The following is a 24759-nucleotide window of genomic DNA, read 5'->3' on the forward strand; positions in this document are numbered from 1 at the left end:
AGCCCTTCCCCCACCCCGCGTAGGGGGAGCTGACCTGGGCCAGCCTTGTGACCCCCAGTGTTGTTACGTCCCAAATTCCACCCCGCTGGAAAACGGTCACTTCCGATAGGTGGGCATCTTATTCAGTCGCCATCCTTGCAAATATGTGGGTGAGCGGCAGCAGGAGGAGAGATGGCGACTCAGAAATAAAAAACTGAGAGAAAAAAATGAGGGAGAACCGAAGCAAGGCAGAGTTTGGCTGAGGCACTTGCAAAGAAACAGTAAAAGGAAAGAGATTAAGCCTCTAGTAAAATGGAGAAGTAAATTAACAGGGCCGGACCTCCAGTGATTAGAGAGCAGTATGGGGAGAGGGGCTCTGAAGCAGCAGTACGAGGGGGGCAACAGTGGTGAGGAACTTCACACAGAGGGTGGGGGGAGAGGATAAACGGTGTAACCGTGGCCTTCAGAGCATCATGGTGCTGGGAGAGAAAGAGGACAAATGGTGACAAGAATAACAGGATGAGCCAGAGGAGCAAGGAATCATAGGCACATGTGGTGCCCGAGAGTGAGGAGGAAGGGAAAGGCTAAAAGGAGTGTAACCTGGAGGGTAGAGAGGGAGCAGAGATAGAGGACGAAAGAGACAGAAATACAGAGGGATTTAGGACCATCAGAAAGGTGGGGGAGAAAGAGCTACAGGAAGGGCACAGGTTGCAGCGTAGGGCAGAACAGGAGTGAGGGAAGACATAGAGGGGAGGGCAGACACAGCAGGAGAGTGGAGGGGAACAAAAAGAGACTGAGAAAGAAATAGGGAAAGAGATAAACAGAATGAAATGTAAACACATAGCAGTGCAGGTGGACGGGGAAACTGGATCCAGGTGGATAATGAGTTCTTTGGATGTGGATGATTGGTTGTGATATATAGAGGGAGGGTATAGCTCAGTGGTAGAGCATGTGCTTAGCTTACGGGAGGTCCTGGGTTCAATTCCCAGTACCTTGAATTTAAAAAATAAAGTTCTGATGGATAATTTGTGGTTTTAAAATATAATACATTTAAAATTGTTTGCTTAAATTATACAGATGATGAGAATTACAAAACCGTCCATGAGGATTGTGCGTTTTGTAATTATTCCTATGAGACAGTAACTTTCATTTCCAGCTCCGATTCAGCCAGGCGGCAGTGACTTGAATCAGTCAGTCGTGGGTCACCCTTTTCCCTTTTCCTGACACGGGATGGAGGACAGGGAAGAGGAGACACGGGGCAGGAAATGACTGACTCTGTCACTGCATTAAAGGAACGTTGAAAGTCTGGCATTTTCCTAATGGATTCACTTTTCTCTTTCTTTTTTTCTTTTTTAAATTTAATTCATTTTGTAGCTTTGAATAAATCTTGGTACATTTCATTTCTTCCACTCTGTAAATAATTAGAAATTTCTGAAATAAGCTTTGGTGGCCTTGTATATTCAACTCATGCAATTCTTTTCTAAATGTGATATTTTCTCAATTTTTTAAACATCGACACCAGAATTTTTGGATGAAGAAAATTCACAGATTATTTGTTTTTTAAATGGGTTTTTAGGTCTCTTTGAGGTCTGCTTGCCCTCTCTTTATCTTCTATATTGGAAAAGTTCTTCAGTAACTTGTAAATAATTTTGGACTATTTGATGAGTACTTGACAAAGGTATCAATGATCTTTTATAATAACTGCCAAAACCTAGTTTAACTAGTTAGTCTAATGTTCCATTTTCTCCTGTTTTGTGTGATCTATTAAGTTTGTGAGCTGGGAGGTGACATGAAGTTGTTCCCTCAGGTCCCTCTTGACTGTCTCTGTAAATGGTGGAAGATGGGCGGGATTGACTTGGAACCTTCTTCCAGCAGAGCCCATCTGTTCACCATGAAACCATTTGCTTGGAGCTTATTTCTAAGCTGACCCCTTATGGCGTTTTCTTCACCAGTGGCTATATTTTTGCATATCTGCATTTTAAAAATATTTTACTACAATCCTCAGGAAAAAGGAATGGCTATAGAAAACTTACGTCACCCATAAATCATGACATTATTATGACAGGAAAAGAGACATATTTCATGTGGAAACTAGAAAATGTGAAATGCATAGAGCCGTAGAGTATAAAGGTTGTCACAAGGGGTTGGGTGGTGGGGGAAATGGGGAGATAGATGTTGGTCAAACGATAGAACGGTCAGCTGTCAAATAAATAAGTACAACACCAACATCTAATGCACAGGGTGCTGCTTTAGTTAAACACACTGTATTTCTGTATACCTGGAATTTGCATAAGTGATGTCACCATACAGAAACAAAATTGACTTGGGCGTTGATGGAAGTTTAAATTCCTTTATTGTGATAATTGGTACACAGTGTATACATCTGTCAAATAATCACATTGCTGGCCACGTTTGTACACCATTGTTATTTCTCATCTGTACCACAATAAAGCTGGAAAAGAAAAAGCAAGGGGGAGGTCTGCTAGACTTCCTTTGGTGCTTAAGGCAGGCATCACAGTAGATTGATGAGGCATTTCTCACATGGATGTTTTATACCTTCAGACCAGGAATTCCCATTCATTCAGTCTTTGTGGGGTTCAACCTCATTAATATCTAAGGGGTCCCAGGTGATTCCAATCTTCATCCCTCACTGAGCATCCTGACTCTGAGTCCTCCCATCCTGAGGGCTGGGATCCGGGCTGAGGAGGAGGGGGCTCTGCTCTGCGTGGGGATGGCTCAGGGCCTGGTCTGTGACCTGAAGGGGGCTGTCGGGTCCAGCTGAGGCACCCGCTGCTGCCGTGTAGGTGAGGGTCTCACCAGGAGGGGAGGGTGATCTGAAGGACAGTGTGGGGAAACTCCCTTGTTTTTTATTTTTTAACTTTTTATTGATTTATAATCATTTTACAATGTTGTATCAAATTCCAGTGTAGAGCGAAACTCCCTTGTTGGTGTGTGCGTGGAGTTTCCTGTCCCGAGTCCCTTAAGTGACAGTGGGCAGCAGAGAGGACTGTGTTCCATGTGGTGAGGTCTCCCCTGTGTGTGTGGTTGTGGCACAGGGAGGGCTGTGTTGATTCTCAGCATTAAAGGACATCTTTCCACTTTTCAGGATTGACTTCTAAAGACTCATGTTCCCTGAGGAGGAAGCCCAGGAGAGGATGGAGAGATCAGAAAAGGACTCGAGAATGGCCCCTTCTCAGGTAAAGTCGTACTCTCACTGGAACTTGTGAAGCGACTTCCCTGGCGACGTCCTGGGCAGGCTTCACCCCCGTGGATTGGAGACGTGGAGTCAGTGCTGTGGGGCAGCAGGGAGGGTTTAGGGGCCCATCTGGGTGCGCTGTGTGCTCTCTGTAAACCAGAGAAAGAAGCTGCACGGGGAAGTCAGGTAGTGATGTGTACAATACCTGGTCAAATCTGGATAACAGATCAATAGAGGGAATTTGTTCTGACTTTTTCTGAGAGAATTGAAGCCAAATGAGTCACTGACTTTAAATCTTAGTGATTGAGAATGAAATGGAAAGTTCAGAAACTGACATTGATAGAGGGTGTTTTATTGAATCCTTGAATGTAAACCATGAAATCAACTCAGTCTCTGATAGTTGGAAAATCTTTACGTCACTCTCATCACCTCCATTCCTCAGAGGCTGTCCTTTCACTCTGTGCGTTGTATCCTTTGACACATGGAAGTTTTTACCTTTGATGCAGGTAAGAAGGTTCCAGCTCCATTCTTTTGCTGGTAGATACCTAGTTTCTCAGCACCATTTGTTTTTGACTCTGTCCTTTCCCCTTTGTGTCGTCTGGGCTCCTTTGCCAATACATTTTTTGTATATTCCAAGGATTATTTCTGAGTTTTCTAATCTGTTCCACGGGGTGATTTATTTGTGTTTATGCTAGTACCACATTGCCCTGATTACGTTGTAATATGTTTTGAAATCTACTAATGATGGCCTCCATCTTTTTCAAGAGTATTTTAGCTATTTGGGGTCTCTTGAAATTCCCTGTGAATTTTAGCGTGATTTTTTCTATTATTCCAAAAATCACCATTGTAATTTTGATAGAGTTTCCATTAAATCTGTAGAACACTTTGGGTAATGTGGTCATTACAGGAATATTAAGTGTTCTAATGAATGAGTACAGAGTGTCTTTTCTCTTTATCTGTGCCTCCATGGAAATCTTTTGGAACACTTTGTAGTTTTCAGTGTACACGTCTTTTATGTCCTTGACTAATTTTTTCCTAAGTGTTCTGTCCCTTTTGGTGCCATAGTAAATAGAATTGTTCTCTAATTTTCTGCTGAGATTGTCCATTGTGTATAGAAATGCAACTGATTTTTGCCTGCTGGTTTTTTGTGCTGCAACTTTTGTAAAGTTGTTTTCTGAAGTAGTAGTTTTCTCCCGAAATCTTTTTGGTTAGTACATATTAGACCTTATCTCCCATGAAAAAAGAAAATTGTACTTCTTTTTTTCAATTTGGATAACTTTGGTTTCTTTTTCTTATCTTGTGGCTCTGGCGAGGCCTTTCAGTACTTTCTTGAATAGTAGAGCAGAGTGTGTGTGTTTTCCCTTTTGTGTTGTAAGCATTTCGCAGTGTAGACTTTCCTTTTGGTACATTGACGGCGTGTCATGCATTTTGGTATGTTGTGTTTTTGTTTTCATTGAGCCGCTTTTACAGTTTCCTTGTGACGTCTCCCTTGATCCATTGCTTCTTTGAGAAGGAGCTGTTGAATTTCCACATTTTAGGGGATCTTCTGGTTTACCTTCTGCTTTTTATTTCTTGTTTCATTTCATAGTGATTAGAGAAGATACTTTCCATGATCCCAATCTTCTTAAATTTCGTAAGATGTGTTTTGTGGCCTAAGACGTGGTCTGTCTTGGAGAATGCTTCCCTTGTGCTTGAGAAGGATGTGTTTCCTCCTGTCGTTGGGTGGAGCGTTCTATACACGTGTGTTAGGCACAGCTGGTCTGCAGTGGTGTTCGAGCCCTCTGTTTCCTTGTTGATCTTTTTGTTTCCATATGTATGTGAAACTAGGGTATGGGAGCTTCACCGTGTATTGTGTCTCTTGTGTTACTTTTTGTCCTTAGTTTATTTTGTCTGATGTAATGTAGTCACCGCTGCTCTCTTTAGAGTGGACTGTCTTTTTTTCATCCTTTCACTTTCGCCTTTCCCTGTCCTTAGATTTGTAATTGCTAGCAGTTTCAACTCTCTGTTACTTTCTCTTTTGGTCCCTGCTCAGGCACGGTGTGAATGGCAGGAGCCCTGGCCAGCCCTCAATGTCCTTGTGATTGTGACGTTTGGTGAAATGTTCTTGCTTAATTACAGTTTTTTTCTGTATCCTTTTTTGCCATGGTTTTTAATTTTTGAAGAAGTTTTTAACTTTATGACTGTGGTGATTTTTTTCTTAATCTCTGAAAATTATGTATAATACTAATAACTTATATAACTTTGAATCAATGTTTTATTATTAGAAAAAACAAAAAAAACTGTATGGCTTTTGTTAAAGCCTATCAGTGTAAGTTTAAGTGGAAAACATTGTATTTATATGTTTGACTGTGGTATTCTATAGAGATTGGAGTTAAAGTAATTTATTTTTTCCATGTTAGTACCGTTTAGTACAGTTGATACTTTTTCATTCTCTCAAAGATGCTGAAATCCATGAATAAAAGTGATGATGAAAAAAATCATGCAGAAATATGTCCTAAGAGAACTCCTCTCATTTCAGTAAATGGTGTGTTTACCTGTGTGCCCATGAGTTCATGGATGTGCAAATCCATGGTTTTGATAAAAGACATCATCATTTCATAATTTTCATTGTGGAAGCGGAAATTATATCTTAAATACATTCCCTGGCTTTGAGTTTTTTCTACACTATCCTGTTACTGGTTTAAATAGTAAGATTACTGATGTTTTATGTACATTTGTGTGTATGCCTGTATGTATAATGTCCTTTGTTTGTTTGTTTTGTTTGTTTTATTTGGGGGGAGGTAATTAGGTTTATTTTTTATTTAAATGGATTGAACCCAGGACCTTGTGCATACCAGGCAGGCACTGAGCTATGCCCTCCCCCCATAGTGTATTTTTATTCCCTTCCATGCTCATCTTGAACTTCTTTCAAGTTTTCTCAGGAAACCCTGTGTCAATGTAGTATTTTTTTCAGGTTTTCTTTTTAAGGGGGGAGGTAGTTAGGTCTATTCGATTATTTACCAGGACCTTGTACATGCTGGGCTTTTTTTTTTTTTTTTTAAGTTTTCAGTGCACTTTTAATGCTCTTTCTGTTACTAAATTTTTCTTTTTTTTAGCTTCAAACTCCAGAGCCCAGCCACCTTGGTGCAGGTTCTTGCTGTTTCATTTCTTAGCTTCTTGAGCTGAGCTGAGTTTCTCAGCATCTCTGCCAGTTTTCTTCTCTGTGAGATGAGGTCTTTCTAATGAGCTGCTATGTAGATAACAAGTCCACGCCTGTAAAGCATTTAGAGTGACACTTAGCACGTAGGAAGGATTCTGACACCTTTAGTCCTTGCTGTTGTCATCATCATCGTAAGTTAAGATGCTCACTGTTCATTAAAACCACTGTGGACTCTGTCATCTTTGAAGACACGGCTCAGACTATAGCTCATCTCAATACCAAATATCACTCAGTGTGTAAAACAATATGTAACACATCTTCCTGGACAACCCGTTGTTGAGTTTTATTTGTATGTATTTCCTGTACTGTCCACAAAAATGAAAAATACTCATGATTGTAGGATATAAAAATTTTATGAAAAAGCATGAGGAATCAAAAATAGAGACCAGTAATTTGCTCCATATACCTCTCCACAGATCTGTCAGAGCACACGCTTCAGCTGAACTGATCCTCACCCCTCTCTCCTCTTCTTATATTTTGTGAAAATCAGGACCTTCCTCATGACCCCTCGGTGAAATGTGTTTTCATTTCAGGTACCATTGACCTTCATGGATGTGGCCATCAGATTCTCTCAGGAGGAGCAGGAATTCCTGGACCCTGCTCAGAGGGCCTTGTACAGAGACGTGATGTTGGAGACCTACAGGAACCTGCTGTCCGTGGGTGAGAGAACTGCCCTTCAGAAGTTGGGATCTGTCCTTGGGTGTGTTTGCATTTTCCCTGTGCACCCCTTTCGGAGCCCCCGTTTTGCTTGACTGATCTGAAAGGCCCAGTGACTCAGGTATGAAAAGCTTCACAATCTGGCATGAGGAGTTTAAAACTACGTTTTCCTCTGATGATCTGCTGACTTAGGGGTTGTTCCAAAACTGGGAGGTGAGCTGCATTTCTGCATATTATACTCTTCTCTGTGTATTCAGAAGGAGGCAAGTAGTGGGTGAATTTTTAGTTTAATATTCTAGACCCATCAGTCTTCAGTCCTTAAGTGATCAGAGAAGTAGGAATCTGGAAGAGCTATAACAAATGCATTTCTCTATTCTTATGTGGATGAATTTGTTTCTCATCTGAATATGTTACCTACTTTGTAGCAAGAAAAAACATGCTGTGGCCATGGAGAGTGATGTGAATGCCTCTGGGGGCATATCAATGTGTGAGCACAGGTTAAATCTCAGAAGGGCAGAGGAAAAAGCCTCATTATTAGTAGTGTTTGGCGAATTCTCTCTTCGTTGGAGAGTTCTATGGGAATACAGATATTTATTTATTATTTGAACTCTCAGAGGAAATCTATCTTCTCCATAACTTATCACTCTGTCCTTCAACATGTAAAATGTAAGAACCCCACTCCTGGGCATACACCTGGTGAAAAGTATAATTCAAAAAGACACCTGCACCCCAGTGTTAACAGCAGCAGTGTTTACAACAGCCAAGGCATGGAAACAACCAAACATCCATCAACAGATGACTGGGTAAAGAAGATGTGGTACATAGATACAATGGAACACTACTCAGCCGTAAAAAAAAGAATAAAATAATGCCATTTGCAGCAGTATGGATGGACCTGAAAGTTGCCATTCTAAGTGAAGTGGGCCAGAAAGGGAAAGAAAATGCCATATGACATCATTTATATGAGGAATCTAAAACATAATAACAATAATAATAACTCCACAAATGGACTAATTACTATGCTGATCTCTTGAATATGTGTAAGCGCATCTGACTGTCCTTTATGGTTGGATTACCGCATTCTGTTGATTCTTATTTTGTGATTGGCTTTATTCCCTTGATAACTAAGTTTAAAAAGCTAAAGCTCTAAACTGTTCTTAAACAATGAATAGTATATATATGTAAATTAAAACAAAAGAAAGAAATACCCAGAATAGATAAATCCAAAGAGAGAGAATGCATATTGGTGGTTACCAGGGGCTGGGAGGAGTGTGCCAACAGAGGGAAAGTGCTTAATGTGTAAGAGGTTTTATCCTGGGTGATGGAAAGGTTTTGGAACTAGATAAAAGTGGTGTTAGCACAACATTGTGAATGTACTGAATGCCACTGAATTGTTCATTTTAAAGTGGTTAATTTCTAGATTGTGAATTTCTCCTCAGTAAATTATTTAAATAAATAATGAAATGCTAAAGAAAAAACAATAATAAAGATAATAAAAAGAAAAAAATCATGTAAAATATGCTTTCACTCTCCAGTTGTGCTGCAGCTCCTTCAGAGACAAATAGAAGGTCTTTATCCTGAGCTCCAACATTTGCCATCTGGCTCTTGTGAACTTGTTATTGCTTGACTTTGAGGAGCATGAGAAGGGCTGTTTTATCAGGGTCTCTGGCCTCCACATCTCCATCTAGACTTGGTTCCATTGGATGCTCAGTTCTTAGTCCATATAGATCAGAGCTGATGCCCCCGACTCCATTCTCTGGACCGTTCCCGGTTCCAGCCCCATTGGATGCTTTTAGGAGACCTAATCGGAAGATGTGAAAACACTGGAAGCCCTTTGATTGCATCTGGCACCTCCAATTCTGCACGGAGCTACCTCGAGCCCTGCCTGCCTGTTTGCATCCCTCAGACATTTCTTGCGTTCTCCTTTTCCCACATACTGCAGGGGTGTGTTTGTGTAACAGCCAGGTTGCCTGGATCTTCTGTGATTGTTACTTAGGATGTGTATAAGGACAGTGGACAGAGATCCCTTTTTTCACCCCCTGTCCCCTGTCCCTGAAGGAGCATGTGCATCCTTCAGGCTTTAGTTTGTCATCTGTAGTTAGTGCATGGCTCCCTCTCGAGGTCCTATACTCTCTGACCCACGTGTCGTATATTTTTTTTCAGTCTGCACTGCTCTACCTGGACGGGAAATGTCTACTGTTCCCAATTTCATATCCTTCTAAGTTTGCATGATTTTGCCTCCGAAACTTGCTTTTGAAATACATCATCCTAAGGCTTGAAATTGTATCCATTTTCTTTGCTGTGATAATCCAACATTGTGGACTCTCTATGGGGTGGGTTTACTGTGTAACAGATCATTTTGACGGAGAGTCCTTTCCCTCACGTGTTGTGATAGTTTCCTGCTTCGTACAGCATCACCACTAGAAGGTACTTAGTGGGTTGGCCCGCACGTTCTAGGAGGTGGTATCACAAAAGCCTGACTGATAAGTGTTTTCCAGTTCTTTGTTTTGTTTTTGAGGACTGTCACACATGCATGTCTCAAGGGTACTGTGACGGTATTTTCACACTTACTGATGATCATCCCCTTTCAGCCTCAGTAAACAGTATAGAAATTTCCCCTAGGGGTAGCATTTTCCATGTTCACATCCTCATATTTGTGAGCCTGTTGAGTAAACTGTTGTTGTTGCCATATTTTTTATCACCTGTGTGTTTGCCGTTGTTCCTTCTACCTCCACAAGTACTTCTGAAGCACCTTGATGAGAGAGCTTATGAAGTGGACTGATAACCTCGAATGATGAACCATCATTTGTTTTGTTTTAATAAACTGTCCTGCTGCCACTGAGTGATCTTGACCCCCTTGTGGAACCTCATTTGACCACATATGCAAGAGTTTAGTTCTGACCTCTCTGCTCTTTGCCTCTGGTCTGGCTGTCTTTCTGCCAGTGCTACACGGCTTTGATTAGTTTAGCTTTGTAATAATTTTGAAATAGTTGTGAAACCTCCAGTTTTGTTCTTTTCAACCTTGTGTTTGCTATCGAGGGTCTTTTGAGATTGTATATGAATCTTAGAATGGATTTATCTATTTCTTCAAGAAACAGTATTGGGGTTTTACTTGGGGTTAGGTTGACAGTTGGCTGCTTTGGGTAGCACTGACATCTTGAAAATACTGACTTCCAACCCATGAACGTGGGATATATTTGCATTAGTTTGTGTGTTTTCTAATTTTTTTCCTGCTCTGTTTTTAGTTTACAGTGTAAAAACCTTGTACAGTATACAAATAAGGGAAGCTTATTCCAGGAATTTTATTTATTTATTTTTGATGGTATTGTAAATGGAATTGTTTTCTGAATTACCTTTTTGATTGTTCATCATTAATGTGTAGAAACATAATTGAATTTTGCTTGTTGATTTTGTATCTTGTGATTTTTCTGAGTTCTTTCCTTATTTCCAGCAGGATTTTCTGCAGAACCTTCAGAGTTTTTTACAGATTAGATCATCTCATTTGTCAGCACACATAATATTGCTTCTTTTTTCTATTTGTATACATTTTACCTCTTTTTCTTTGTAGGTATTCTTGCTAGGACTTCCAGTAACATGTTTTTAGAAATTGTGAAAGCAAGTGTCTTTGTCTTATTTCCCATCTTAGAGGAGAACCTTTCATTCTTTCACCATTGAGTCTGATGAGAGCTGTAGGCTATTAATATATGCTCTGTATTAGGCTGAGGTAGCTTTTTTCTATTTCTAGTTTATTGAGTACTTTTATTGTGAAAGCTGGCTGACTTTTGTCAGGTACTTTTTATACATCCATTGAGAGGATCATGTAGATATTTTCCTTTCATTCTGTTGATGTGCTATTTTACATTGGAAGATTTTCATGTCTTGAGCCATCATTGTATTTCAAAAATAAAGCCCCATTAGTCATGATATATAATCCTTTTAATGTTGTGTTCATTTCAGTTTACTATTATTTTATTGGTAATCTTTGCATCATTATTTATTAGAGATTTTAGTCTCTGGTTTCTGTTTGGTGTCTTTGTCTGGCTTTTGTATTAGGGTAATTCTGACTTCAGAGAAGGAGTTTGGAACTTTTCTTCTCTTTTGGGGGGAAGAGTTTAAAGAAGGTTGGTCTTGATTGTTTTTAAATGGGTAGAATTCTGCAATGAAGCTCTCTGGCTTTCCTATGTTGAATAATGTTTGATTAGTGATTATGTCTTCTTACAAGTTGTATGTTTGTTTAGATTTTTGATTTTGTCATTATTCTGTCTTGCTAGGTTGTGTTTCTGTTAAGAATTCATCCATTTCTTCTAGGTTATCCAATATATAGACACAGAATTATGTTAGTAGTTTCTTCTTGGGTTTTTTTCTTTGTCCTTTTCTTTTTTTTCTTTTGTTTTGGATTTGTATATAAGTAGTTGCAAGCTGTTGTAATGTCCAATCTTTCTAGTTTTAGTAATTTGGGTCTTCTCTCTTCATTATTTATTGTAGATAAATGTCAATTTTGTTATTTTTATCAAAGAATTAACTTGTAGTGTCATGATTTTCTGTAGTTTTTATTCTGTATTTTTCATTTATCTCTAATTCTTTTTCCTAGTTTCTGCTCACTTAGGCACATTGTTTTTCTAAGACCTTTCCCTGTTTTTAAACATATGGGATCTATTTCATGTATTTATTTGTACTTTCGCTTTTTTCTACTTTTTTGATATTTAATTAACATATATGACATAGTGTAAATTTAAAGTATATGGTGTGATGACTTGATATACACTGATACTGTGAAATGATTACCTCAGTAGGTTTCTTAACACCTTCTTACATTCACTTAATTACAGTATTTTTTGTTTGGTGAGAACATTTAAGGTCTATTCTCTTACCAACTTTCAATTAGACACCACAGTTTTGGTAACTATAATCACCATGGTGTACATTTGATTTCCAGAATTGCTACCACTTACAACTGGAAATGTATTCTTTGGGCTGATACCTCCCCAGTCTACCAAACCCCGTCATCCGCTCTGTTTATATTACTTTGGCTCCTTTTTTTTTTTTTTTTTTATAGTGTATTCCACACGTAAGTGAGGTCTTTCAGTATTCTTTCTCTCTGACTTAATTTACTGAGCAAATGTTTTCAGTGTTTAACCACATGGTTGCAGATACTGGGTTTCCTCCTTTTTCATGACTAATAACGTGTGTGTGTATCTACCAGATACGTTTTGCCCATTGCTCTGTTTTTGTCATGCCGTGGCTGCTGTCAGTGCTCCTGTGATGAAAGTAGGAGTGGAGGTGTCTTCTAATGACAATGATTCATATAGGAATTGGTACATTATATTTTTTTTTTTAGTGTTCTTTTTTAAATTGAGGTATAATTGATTTACAGTGTTGTGTTATTTTCAGGTATAAAGCAAAGTGATTGAGCTATACATATACGTATATATTCTTGTGTTTATTATGTTTTTATTATTCATTTATTATATATTATATGCTAATATGTATATATTCTTTTTCACATTCATTTCCATTAAGGTTATTACAAGATACTGAATATACTACCCTGTGCTGTACAGTAGGACCTTGTTGTTTATCTATTTTATTTACAGTTGTGTATCTGTTAATCCCAAACTCCTAATTTATCCCCCCACCCCTGCATTATATGATTAGAAAAATGTACTTTGAGGAGCCTTATACTGTTTTCCATATATATAGCAGCACCAAGTTACAGACACAGAAGCAGGTACCAGAGTTCCATTTCTTCCCCGTCCTCAACGCCACTTGTCCTCGCTGGTCTTTTTGATGACAGGTATTCTCACAGGCTTGAGAAGGTGTCTTGTTGTTTTGATTTGCACTTCCTCCTGAGGGCACATCTGGGAAGTGGAGGGCTTTCTTCAGTTCAGTCTCACTGCAGAGTGAGAGGGAGCCAGGGAGTCGGAGGCCAGCACATTGTCCCGAACTTTCCTACAGTGTTTGGTTTAGTGTTTTCAGGATAGGCAATTGCTAGGGTTCTGCAGCTTCTTTATTCTTTATTGGTTTGTTTCTCTTTTTCAAAGGTTCTTTGTTTGTTTATAGTTTTTAACTTGGGTTCTTCATGGGTTGATGAGTGCCTCTGGTTTGGTCTTCTGTCCTGTTCCCATCACGCCTCATGGTTTTGTTTTCCTTGCAGAGTTTGTGTTAAGAAATGTACTGATGTGATTTCTGGTAATTAGAGAGGCTAGCTGAAAGAACGCTTTCCTGTTTAATAACACGGAGTGTTAGCAGGAACTTTTCATATACCAAAGCATTACATTTCTTTTTTCAAAGTTGTTATATGGTTAATATTTTACTTAGAAACTTTTTCTTTTTGTTTAATTTCTTAACTAATGTCGTCATATCTTTAAAATGTTCAGACTTTGGCAGACACCTCCTGGCAGCCTTGTTTCCCCATAAAACTCTGCTCACCCAGCCAGGATCTTCATCCTGAAATCATAGTGTGCCTACATTATGGTACTTTTTATACAGTTACTTTGATCTGCACATGTGTATATGCAATAAATGCATCCATCTCCTTTGGGCCTTCTCCTGGTTTTTCTTTTTGGTTTCTGCTAAGAACATTCTTGTACAATCTTCTGGAATACTACATATGTTTTTATTGAATGTATACATATTAATGGAACTTAGGGAGCATTCAGTGTGATACATTGCATAGCAAATTGTGTATGGATATAAACCTGCTTTTCCCTATGACATCCCTTTTTAAATCTCTTTTGCTTCTGTCTCATACACATAGTATGATTCTTAGATAAAAATGGGATAGTTGCATCCTACTTGCTAAACCAGTTCTTTTCTCTCAAGGTCAGTACGTTAGGTGCAGGTGTGAATGATGCAGTTACAGGCACACAGACGCGCAGTCCCAGGCTGTGCTCCCACGTGTGCGTGTGCCCCGTGCTCCACTCAGACCCTCTCTCCGTCCTGACCCTTCCTCATGTGGTACTTGGATGTGGATGGAAACACGGTTATTTGCTGGCACATGTAAGTTGTCCTCCCGAACTTCCCAATATCCACAGCCCTCCTTCACCCATCCCTCCACCTTCCACATGACTCACACTGTAAAAATAACTTGTCTTCAATCATTGAACACCTTTCTTGGGACGTGACCTAAATCACTGTGTGCAGCCGTGAAGAAACCATTTCCAGGGCGAACGGCCGAATAACCTTAGTTACGCAGCTCATTATTTCTTGCATCTCCCTTGAAGTTTTCTTCTTAGCTCTTCGTAATTGTTGTAATATTGTGCAATCTGTATTGCTTGGGTAGGCGGCATACTTAAGTATGTTTCCTCAGTCTTTAGGTCCAGGTTCAATCCTGGTTCTCTGGCTATTTTTCTGTGTAAGTTGGAGTCGTGTACATGAACCAGTGAGTCTGCTTCCCTTCATTGAAAAATTGTGATAATTTTTCTCAAGACTTATAAATGAAATTAGTGCTATTAGATGCCTTAGAATAGTTCATTTTTAATAATAAAGATTCAAATTTACTATAGTATAAAATATATATTAATATTGTCATTTTTATGACATCCCTTTGCGTTGTAACTTGGATGCATTTCTATTGCAATTTGTTCTCAGTAGTGTTGTTTCTGACCGTGTTAATATATTTACAAATTGCTTACTCTTTCTTCCATATATTTTGGAGCCAATGAGCTGGATATTTCAGGGCACTGCATATGTAGGGAACTGCTCTACTATTATCATAACTGGAGAATATTTCATTTATTAATATTTAATTTTGATTTACAGATGATGGTCTTTCAGAATGTTTTATGCATCTTCCTGGGTACATTGTTGTTTAGGATGTAATTAGAAAAATGTTTTGTTTTTTAAAAATTGTTTTGTCAAATTCTTCACTTTCTCTATGCTAATTTGTTTCCCAATTCTAAAGTGCCACTCACTTGTATTATTCAATAGATATGCTAGTTTTGGATTATTTAGCGTTTCAGTATATTGTGTGTTCTTTAGCATTTATTTATAATAAACATGCAAAATATGTGTATAGTGTAATATTGTTTTCTCCTCAGTTCTCAGACATTGATATGTCTACTGTTAACTGGTATGTCCTTTGGGGTCATGGCTGAATAATACACTGTCTTTGATAGCTAACAGAAGTTTGTTTAATATGAGAGTTTTTGTCAGAGGGTCTTTGAGACTAGGGTACCTTAAAATTAATTACAATTGCAGCTGATCACTTTTTCTTTAGTAAAGAATTTTATTCCTTTAGTGTTGCCCAAATTTTTAAGATCATGGTAGGTAGTTTCATAACTCTGATATAATTACTTCTTTTAGTGTGATATCATGTATTTCTCATGAAACACTCATTTATGAATTCTAATGAACAGATTATTTATTGTTACTTTTATCTTGTAGATCTGTCTCAAATGCATGTGATCAAGAAATTACAAGTAAAAGCCAACACTGATAGAGGAGAAGTATTCCAAATAGTGATGTTGGGAGGATGTGAAAGGAATGAAATGAAACATTTTTACCTCAGGGGCCTTCAGGAAAATATATATGACTTTAAGTCACAGCATACAAATGAGGCCAGGAATTACAATGGAATGCCTACAACCCATAAGGAAAATCTCATTGATAGGAGAGATCGACACAGTAGAAATATTGCAGGAATCAAGCCTATTGATAAAGGGCTTGCCTTAAGCTTTTGGGAAAAACTGCATAATTTCAACAATGAAGAGAAAATTGATGAGTTTAATCAAGCTGACAAGAGTATCAACAATAGTGCCTCATTTTCACCACCTCAAGGAATTTCTCCTAGTGTCCAAACCAACATTTCTCATGTATATGGCAGTGAATTTGTCCATCCTTCAATTCTGACACAATACCCAAAAACACACAGGGAAAGACCTTACAAATGTAATCAATGTGGCAAAACCTTTCTTAAGACATCTTATCTCAAGCGTCATCAGTTAATCCATACAGGAGAGAAATTACATAAATGTGATGTATGTGAAAAATTCTTCACTCGAAATTCCTACCTTGCAGTTCATCAGAGAATTCACACAGGAGAGAGACCTTACAAATGTAATGAGTGTGGCAAGTTCTTCAGTCGTAAAACAACCCTTGTAATTCATCAGAGAATTCATACTGGAGAGAAACCTTACAAATGTAATGAGTGTGGGAAAGTCTTTGCTCATAAAACAACTCTTTCAAATCATCAGAGAATTCATACTGGAGAGAAACCTTACAAATGTAACGAGTGTGGGAAAACCTTTTATAATTGCTCCTACCTCACAAAACATCTGAGAATCCACACAGGAGCAAATGCATATAAATGTGATGTTTGTGGCAAGGTCTTTAGAGATAAAACAACCCTTGCAAGTCATCAGAGAATTAATGCTGGAGAGAGGCCTAATAAATGTAATTGAGTGTGGCCAAACCTTTCTACATACATCACTTAACTGAATTTCCTATTTCTGCCCTAACAAATTACCACTATCTGAGTGGGTCCAACCAACATATATTCCCTTGTATTTGGAGGCCAGAATTGTATCCTGCTGGATACTCCACCTCAGAATTTACTTTCTTGCCTTTCCTGGGTTCTCAGGGCAATTGTAATCTTTGCCTTATGGCCCCATGTGCATTTTCATGACACTTTCAATTGACTAATGGTTTTTAAAAAATATCTGCTTATCATATTGGTATTTTCTAAGCACATTGTTTAAATTAGTGCAGCATGTCACTCCATCATTGCACATGTACACCTCCATTGTTCGTATTATCATCCTATCTTTTATAATCATCAAACTCTAGAAAGAATCCAGAGCTCCATCCAGTGATGAACGGGAACACAGACTGTGAAATGTTACTATACAGGAATGAAAGAGTTATGCGGTACTGGTAACAGTTACAACATGGATGACCATCGAAAGCGTTACGCCAAGTGCAAGAAGAGACAGAGAATGCCACACGTTTTCTGACTTTATTTACATGAAATGCCCAAAATAGCCATATCTATACAGGCAGAAATTGGCTTAATATTTGCTTATGGCTGGGGATGGAGTGTGGAGTAACTGCTAATGAATACAAGGGTTTTTTGTTTTGTTTTATTTTGTTTTGTTTTAAGGAGTATTGATAATATGGGGGTTATATTGTGGTTGGAAAAGTTGCAAACATCCTAAATCCCACTATACTGTACACATGAAAAGAGTGCATTGTATTCAAAGTATGCAATAAAAGACGCCTACGCTGTTCTCTCCATGTTGAATTCAGAAAGTAGTTCTGATCTACTAACCATGCCCGACAAGATGCTGGAGACACGCGTTCCAGTTTCCACTGTTCGAATGGAAGGAAGACTCAATGGTAGGAACAATGGCAGAATGGGGAGGACCTGGAGAGGTAAAGACCTGGAGAGGACCTGGAGACCTTCACTTTTAAGGTAAAGTGAACATGCTGTGTTTCCGGAAGGTGAACCTGCACATGAACAGCGAGTCTCTTGCTCCCTCGTCCTGAGCTAGTAGTTCATTCTCTCTTAGTTCAGTATCTCGTTTCATGCCGAGTCTCTCACTGAAGCTGAAATGTGAAGAGCTTCTGTCTTCATGGTGATTGAACCCATCATTTGCACCTGTCATTCCTCTGTGTGACATTTCATGCCACCCCAGTCTGAACACAACCCCTTGAATTATACATCCTCGGGTTTTTCACTGAAGTAAAGGGGAGAAAGACAAGCTAAATATGTAAGTTGGTCAAAACAGTATCTTTAAGAAAATAATACAGTATATGAGTCACAAAGTGAGGTTCCTCAAACGGCTGAAGAGGGAGCTACCATATGACCCAGCAAGTCCACTCCTGGGTGTATATCTGGGGACAACCCACTAATTGAAAGATGTATGCGCACCCTAATGTTCATCGTATCATTGTTTATAGTAGCCAATATATGGAAGCAAGCCAAGTATCCACTAACAGATGGACGAATAGAGGGTACATGCACACATACACACTCACACGGTGGAACAGTACTCACCCATAAAACAATGAAAACTTGCCATCTGCATCACCACGGTTGGGTCGTGAGGATGTTAGGCTTAGTGAAGTTCATCAGACGAAGACAAATGCATTATGACATCACTTACATGTGGAATCTAGAAAACAAAACCAATAAATATATATAGGAACACAAACAGACTCACAGATGTAGGGAAAAGCCAAGGGCAAGGGGCAAGGAATCAGTGTGAGGTTGAGAGATCCCAACACCTGTAGAAAACAGATACGCAGTATCCTGGGTAGCATATTGTCCAGCACAGGGACTCGCAGCCATGACTTTGAAATAACTTCTAATGAAGTGGAATCTGTAAAAATATGCTGTCAATAGGCCACCCACCTGCAACTAACACAATACTGTAAATCGACTATAGTTTAATTATAATTTTATGTATAGTAAATTACAGGATCTGCAGAATGGAATTACTGTAGTTGATAAATCTGAATATAATGCTTCTAACCATAACTTAAAACAGATCTTTTAATAGCTTTTCAAAAATGGCACTTCTAAAAACTTGATTCATATTTATAACCTGAAAAACACCTCCACCCATTAATTTTCATGAAACAAGTGTAAAAATGTCTTGGGAAACTTACCTAAAAAGTTAAACTAGCCAAATGAGGATTAGAGCCTGGAGACAGCACTTCAGGTAGCTCTGAGTAACTGAAGAGGTAAGGGGGGATGGTCGGTATAGATCTGATTTTGGTGAAGGAGGGTAGAGGCAGTCAGGCGCACATTGTTCCAGAAGGTTGCTGCTAGTCTCATGAAGGTCACTGCCAGTCACAAGGAGCAGATGGCTTCATTAATGATTGTAGTGCTTTTCTAGATACAAGGAGATGCTAGAATTTGGGCTCAACACATTTCCTTCTGAAAATATCTAAGTATCCAAAGGCTTGTTCTGCCAGTTTTCCCCGGAGCACAGAGCACCTCATTCCTGACCTCCGCCCTGAACACCTTTCAGGGGCTGTTGAAGGAGAGCAGTTGTAGCCGCTTGGGATTTAGTTCTTGGAGAGGTAAGTGGCAAGTGCCAACTTTTAGTTGGCAGGGTCTGTATTAAAGAGCATGTACCTCCCTACTAAATGCCTTCAGAAACACCGAAACTTATTCTTTGCATGGAAATAAATCCCAGTGTCTTCTGAAGAATATCATTTTACAGGCCCTGTTATCCACACTTGACGAAAGTTTCAGAACTAGAAAACAGCTATCATATTACAATCTGAAAAGAAAAGAAACTTTCTAATTACCCTCATAACAAACATAGTCAATTTGAAATTAGAGTATGTTTTAGTAATCATATACTTATGTGTAATTTCATAAAAAAGTTTTTGTGAAAGATATTTAAAGGTAATTTTCCTAAGTGGAATAGATTGAGTGCTCTAAAGAACAATGCAGTTGTCATAAACGGGAAAAAAGTCTGTTTTGTGGTTTTATTTTTATTGTATCTATTTTAGATGATGGACGCTCACTAAACTTATTGCAAGAATGATTTCAGTAAACCTAAGACAGAGCATTACAGTGTACACCCTAAACCCATTCAGTGATGTATGCCAGGTACAGCTCAATAAAACTGGGGGGAACGGTGGTTTTAAAAGGCAAATAAAACACTTCAGCAAAAAGAACAAAAGAGCAATGAAATTAGTAACAATTAAAAAAATATATTGCTTTTTTTTAAGTGACTGAAATAATCAAATGCGTTAGTCCTCCGGTCTCAGACCCGAGGTTTTGTCCCTGAGTCTCTGGAACTGACAGTGTGTCCAGTTGGTTTCCTGGCTGAATGAAGAATGGAAAGGAAAAGCTGTTTTGTATGGTGTCAGTATAAAACTCTCCATTCTCCCCAAGGAGAGTTCTGTATTTCTCATTCTAGTTTGTGATACAAGTCAAGTCTAGCTCTCGTTTCCCTGAAGTGCTTAAGTTAATTCTGCTTGAAGGAAGTGTTCCTTGATCCACCACTGCCAAACAGTAACCAGCTGGAGACCCAGGTTTCCAACCTCTGAAATGCTTGAGCCTCACAATTGGGGTAAGCGAGCCGCCTGCTGGCAAAAACAGCCCTGTGTGGCCGGGGAGCAGTGGCTTGGCTCAGAGTTGGGGGTCACGCCCTCCCCTTTCCCGGTCTAGGGCAGGGGGCTGAGGAGAGGGCAAGTGTGGCTGGAGGGGCTGTCATCCCCTGGTGCCTCTTTAAAGGAACGTCGGAAGTTGGGTTTTTTGGACTGGATTTACTTTCTCTTCCTCATTTGTTTATGTTAAGTTATTTAGAGCTTGCAGTAAGTGGTAGTCCAAATTAAGGCTGCGCAGCAAGCAGCCGGCAACCTGGTTGGGTGGGCTTCCCCTCCGTGGCTCCTGGAGCCCAGTTCCTCTTCTCTACACGGTCTTAGTGTGGTTCCGGGCCTCTGTAACTATGCAAGGGGGTCCAAATCCGGGGAGTCCAGAAACGGCCCTTTAAAAATTTGTGGCCTGGCCCTTCCTGAGTGCCCTCGGGGATTATGGCCTCATTGCAAACCCTGAGTGGGAGGCGCGGGCGGGCACTCCCCCAGTGGGCCTAGGTCTCTGGTCTAGGAAGAGCCCTGGCGGTACACCTTGCCTCTTCGCCCTGGATTTCTCTAATACCCTCCTCCGCCCTGATTCCTTAGACTGTCTGATACCTAAACCTCATCACTGCCTTATCCCGCTCTTGCCCTGCCTTTTGGCTCTGTTTTCCTCTTTCTTTCACAGAAGGCAATCCACTTGACTGACTCAGAGCCTTGGTCTCTTCCCTCCCTCCCTCCCTGAAGGATTAGGCCCTGGGACTCTGGTCCCTTTTTCCTCCCACAGGGTCATTAAACTACAAAGGGAAGGTAGGTGAGGGGAAGTCCCATACGTCCAAGTGTTTCTGACCCAATTCCAAGACCCAAGTTTAAGGAAGTCCTGCCGGCTGTGCCTGGCTCACACCCCTTCAGAGCATCTCCTTCCCCCAAAGGAGCTCAGTGTTTCAGACGACCCCTTATGGGTCCACCTCCCCGAGGCCCACAGCTGGGAACTCCCACCTCCCTGAACTCCGAAAGGGGACAGTCATATGAACCATCTACCCCTAATGCCCCATCTGGGCAGCTGGGAACCCCAGACCCCGATGAATCAACTCATGGATCTGGCATTTGGATTAACAATAGAGACAGGGTTAAAGAGGCAAGAAGGATTCCAGGACAACAGCAAATGGTACGATTCTTATCGGCAGCCCTAATCCCTGCCCCAGCTCAGGGTTGCCCTCGCTTTCAAAGTCCTGTGGCAAGGACACGATCCAGGGTGCCTGGATCAGAGCCACTGTCTTGCTGAGAAGGGGCCTGTTTTAGGTGCAGCCAGGGGGGCTGCTGGAAGAATGAATGCCCCATGTGTGGGAAAGTCCACTGGGACTCTGGTATGCAAACGAGATGGCCACTCCAAGCGGGCCTATCCCCAGCCCTGGAGGGGGCTTGTGGCTTCCAAATCAATGACGGCTGAGAGGATTGAAGACTGACAGGGCCCAGGACCTCCCTCCACCCCCAGCTCCCACAGGACACCTGGTCATTTCTCCGGAGGAGCCTCGGGTAACCACGTGGCAAGTAAGAAAGTTGTTTTCTTACTAGATACAGGGGCTGCGTACTCTGTGCTGATTTCCCTGCACCCTTGTCCTCCCAGTCCTGTGTAATAACAGGGATCAATAAAAGGTCCCAAACCAAGCACTTGCTAGGAAATTAACTTTTACACATCAGTTTCTGCACATGCCCGAGCGCCTCATCCCCTTGTTGGGGTGAGACTCGTTCATGAAATTCCAGGCAATAATCCAATTTGAAGACCCTTACAGGGAGGGAAGGCACCCACCAAGGAAAACAACTGCTCTTGGCCACGGGAGTCTGCCTCAGTCCCAAGCCAGAGGAGGTCTCCCTTCCACCCCAAATCGTTTCTGAAGTAACACTGCTGTCTGGGACACTGACATCCCTGACAGAGCTAGTACTGTCAGGCTACCTGCAAAAATGGGACCGCATGAGGCTGTAGGCAAGCCTCTTCAGATCAAAGGCTAAACTGAGGCCATAATTAGAGAATTTCTCAAATCCGGGGAGGATCCTGAAAAGTTTTTGTAAATAGATTGCCAAAATGGGAGGCCAAAAATGGGAGGCCACCAGCCTGACTAAACTGATCATAGCTGATATTCAGAGCCTGACTAATTTTTGGGGAGGTCTTCTCTTAAGCTAAGTGAGGAAAAACAAAACAGCCTTTGTTTAGTATAGCACAGGGAACTAACTATATTCAATACATTGTAACTTTAATGAAAAAGAATATGAATTTCTATGTATATACATGCATGACTGGAACACTGTGCTGTACACGAGAAACTAACACATTGTAACTGATTATACTTCAATGAAAAAAAAAGCCTGCCTTCATTTTGCAAATCTAATCTCTACAGGATCAGAGTATGGCTCTGAAAATAATACAAAGCCCACCAACATTTTACCACTCCCCAAACCTCCCTTGCATATCTTAAGAGACTTGTAAATATCTAGAAAAAATAAAAAACTTTTCCTGGCCTTAAGAGAATGAAGTCTTTCTAAGAAGAACTTGCTTTCTTATGCCTTTGAGATACAAGTGTTCTACCATGTCTTCTCCAGGAACCCTGATCTTGCCATCTTTTTAAGATACAAATTTCAAAAAGGGGTTAAATAATTTAGAACTTGACTTGTTAAGGACAAATAAAAATCTAGTCTCGTTTCCATAAATATTAGAAAAAAGTGTTAGTCTTCTAGATAGGCCAACTATGATTTGTTCCATCTGCCAAAAACCCAATTTAAATCCAAACTCTTTTGTAACTGATGGGTTTTACATTGTTGTACCCAATTAATTCATGGCTAAATTTTAGAATGGAAACTGAGGTCTCTGCTTTGTATATTTGTGTGTCATAGATGTATGGTATTACCAAAATTAATTTGTAAAATAGCTCTATTTAATTGGCTTAAGGGAAATTAATTGCTTATATAAATACTCAAAAATATAAAAGAAGCTGGCCAAAATGAAGTTAAGGTTCACATTATCTAAAGAACTTTCAGTACTAAATCAATATCTGGAATTAAAGGTAGCTTAAGCTTGTTGGTTTAATTAACATAGACATGTCTTTAGAGTCATCAGTGTCAAGTATAATACTTCTGTTGTACCTCGGCTTACTAGAGATCAAATAAGACCCTTTTATATCTTTTACAAATTTGTCAGCAAGGAAAGTAACCCAATGTAAAAAAAGTTTTCAAAAAAAGTAAACGTAAACAAAATAAGAGCTTTTGGGTAAACTTTATAGGAGCAATTATGTTTTGGAAAAGTCTGTTTAAAATAGTCTCTTGGGGGAAGGGTGTAGCTCAGTGGTAGACTGCCTGCTTAGCATGCACAAGGTGATGAAATGAAAAAATAAACAAACCTAATTACCTCCCTCCAAAAAGAAAAAAAGAAAAAATAAATTTAAAATAGTCTCTCCAAATTTTGGCACTTAAAACTCAGTTAAGTGAAAAAAAAAAAAACCATTTGGGTCATTTATAAAATATTGTAGCATTAATTGCTGGGCAGGTCTAAGTTTACCTACCTTTGCCTTCTTAGAAGAGAAAAATAAAACATGTTTCCAATCAAAAAAAGCTGGTATGACAACCAATTCACAATTGCTTGCTTTCTGGTCTTCACCAAAGATTAAGGTTTTTAAGGATTAAAATTATAATGTATATAATTAAAGCTACTAAAATAATAAGGAAAAAATCTTGGTATACAGCAGGAAAATCAGATGTGTGTTTTCAGCAAAAGAAGGTATAAGGAATGGAATTACGTTTTGAGGGAAACGATGGTTGGTTTTTTCTATAGCTGGTTGTTTCTGGATGGAAAAAATAAGGGACAAACTAATATGGATACAGAAAGTGATGGAAGATTTGTGGAAAAGGAATCCTGAGAAAAGAGCTTTGCACATGATCAGGATTGGTTAAATTTAGATTGATTTAAATAAGGAAATGGATTAGGGTGTTAAAAGTAAGCTAGTGCAAAACTGGAATTTGATTCTATTAAAAGGACAAAGTTTTCTTAAAATGTTAATTTGCTTTTGGTAACAGACTCTAAAGCTCTTTATCTCTTAAGTGACCTGTATTAGCCTCTAAAATATTTGTTATTTTGGTTTAATAAACAACTATTGTTTCACAGTGGCCTACAATTTTATCTGACCAAGTACTTAAAAACTTTCTAACAAGCTTCTCAAATACCAAATTTTAATTAAAGTTCTTTTGACTTCCAGCTAATGACTTTATTTTTTAATTGTTTTTTATTTATGTATTTATTTTACAGTATCATTTTTTAAGTTGAAGTATAGTTGATGGACAATATTATGTCTAGGTATACAATATAGTGATGCACAATTTTTAAAGGTTATACCCATTCATAGTTATTGTAAAATGTTGGCTGTATTCCCCCTGCTGTACAATTCTCCCTTGTAGCTTGTTTTCTACCTGATGGTTTGTACCTCTTAATCCTCCCCCTCCATCTTGCCCCTCCCCCTTCCCTCTCCCCACTGGTAACCACTAGTTCCTTCTGTACTTCTGTGAGTCTGTTTCTTTTCTGTTATATTCACTAGTTTGTTTTATTTTTTTAGATTCCACATGTAAATGATATCTTACAGTATTTGTCTTTCTCTTTCTGACTTATTTTCCTTAGCATAGTGCCCTGCAAGTCCTTCCATATTGTACA

At 39.4% G+C, this 24759-nt stretch overlaps 2 protein-coding genes across 3 annotated transcripts in view; both read left to right on the forward strand.

The window, feature by feature from the left end:
• Positions 1–7034, forward strand: part of LOC105091270 (gastrula zinc finger protein XlCGF8.2DB) — a 58396-nt gene extending 51362 nt beyond the window's left edge. The window contains exons 4-5 of one of the 2 annotated variants that reach the window (XM_031457106.2): positions 3086–3176; positions 6908–7034. In XM_031457106.2, the coding sequence (XP_031312966.1) occupies positions 3086–3176; positions 6908–6917 (101 nt within the window). In that variant the 3' untranslated portion in view covers positions 6918–7034. Of the gene's footprint in view, positions 1–3085; positions 3180–6907 lie in introns of those variants that run through there. The other variant, XM_064489812.1, reaches the window with a different exon arrangement.
• Positions 6957–17264, forward strand: LOC116154647 (zinc finger protein 836-like). The gene is made up of 3 exons (XM_064489834.1): positions 6957–7034; positions 13854–14030; positions 15417–17264. Exons 2-3 carry the CDS (start codon positions 13997–13999, stop codon positions 16430–16432), a joined length of 1050 nt encoding a protein of 349 aa, XP_064345904.1. The 5' UTR covers positions 6957–7034; positions 13854–13996; the 3' UTR covers positions 16433–17264.
• Positions 17265–24759: the final 7495 nt, after the last annotated feature.

This window comes from Camelus dromedarius, chromosome 9, assembly GCF_036321535.1.
Source record: "Camelus dromedarius isolate mCamDro1 chromosome 9, mCamDro1.pat, whole genome shotgun sequence".
NCBI lineage: Eukaryota > Metazoa > Chordata > Mammalia > Artiodactyla > Camelidae > Camelus > Camelus dromedarius.

Coding starts and splice junctions, on each gene's coding strand:
- LOC116154647 (XM_064489834.1), top strand. CDS start 13,997: ATGTGGATGGAAACACGGTTATTTGCTGGCACAT. Junction 14,031..15,416: donor ACGGTTATTTGCTGGCACAT/GTAAGTTGTCCT, acceptor TTTATCTTGTAG/ATCTGTCTCAAATGCATGTG.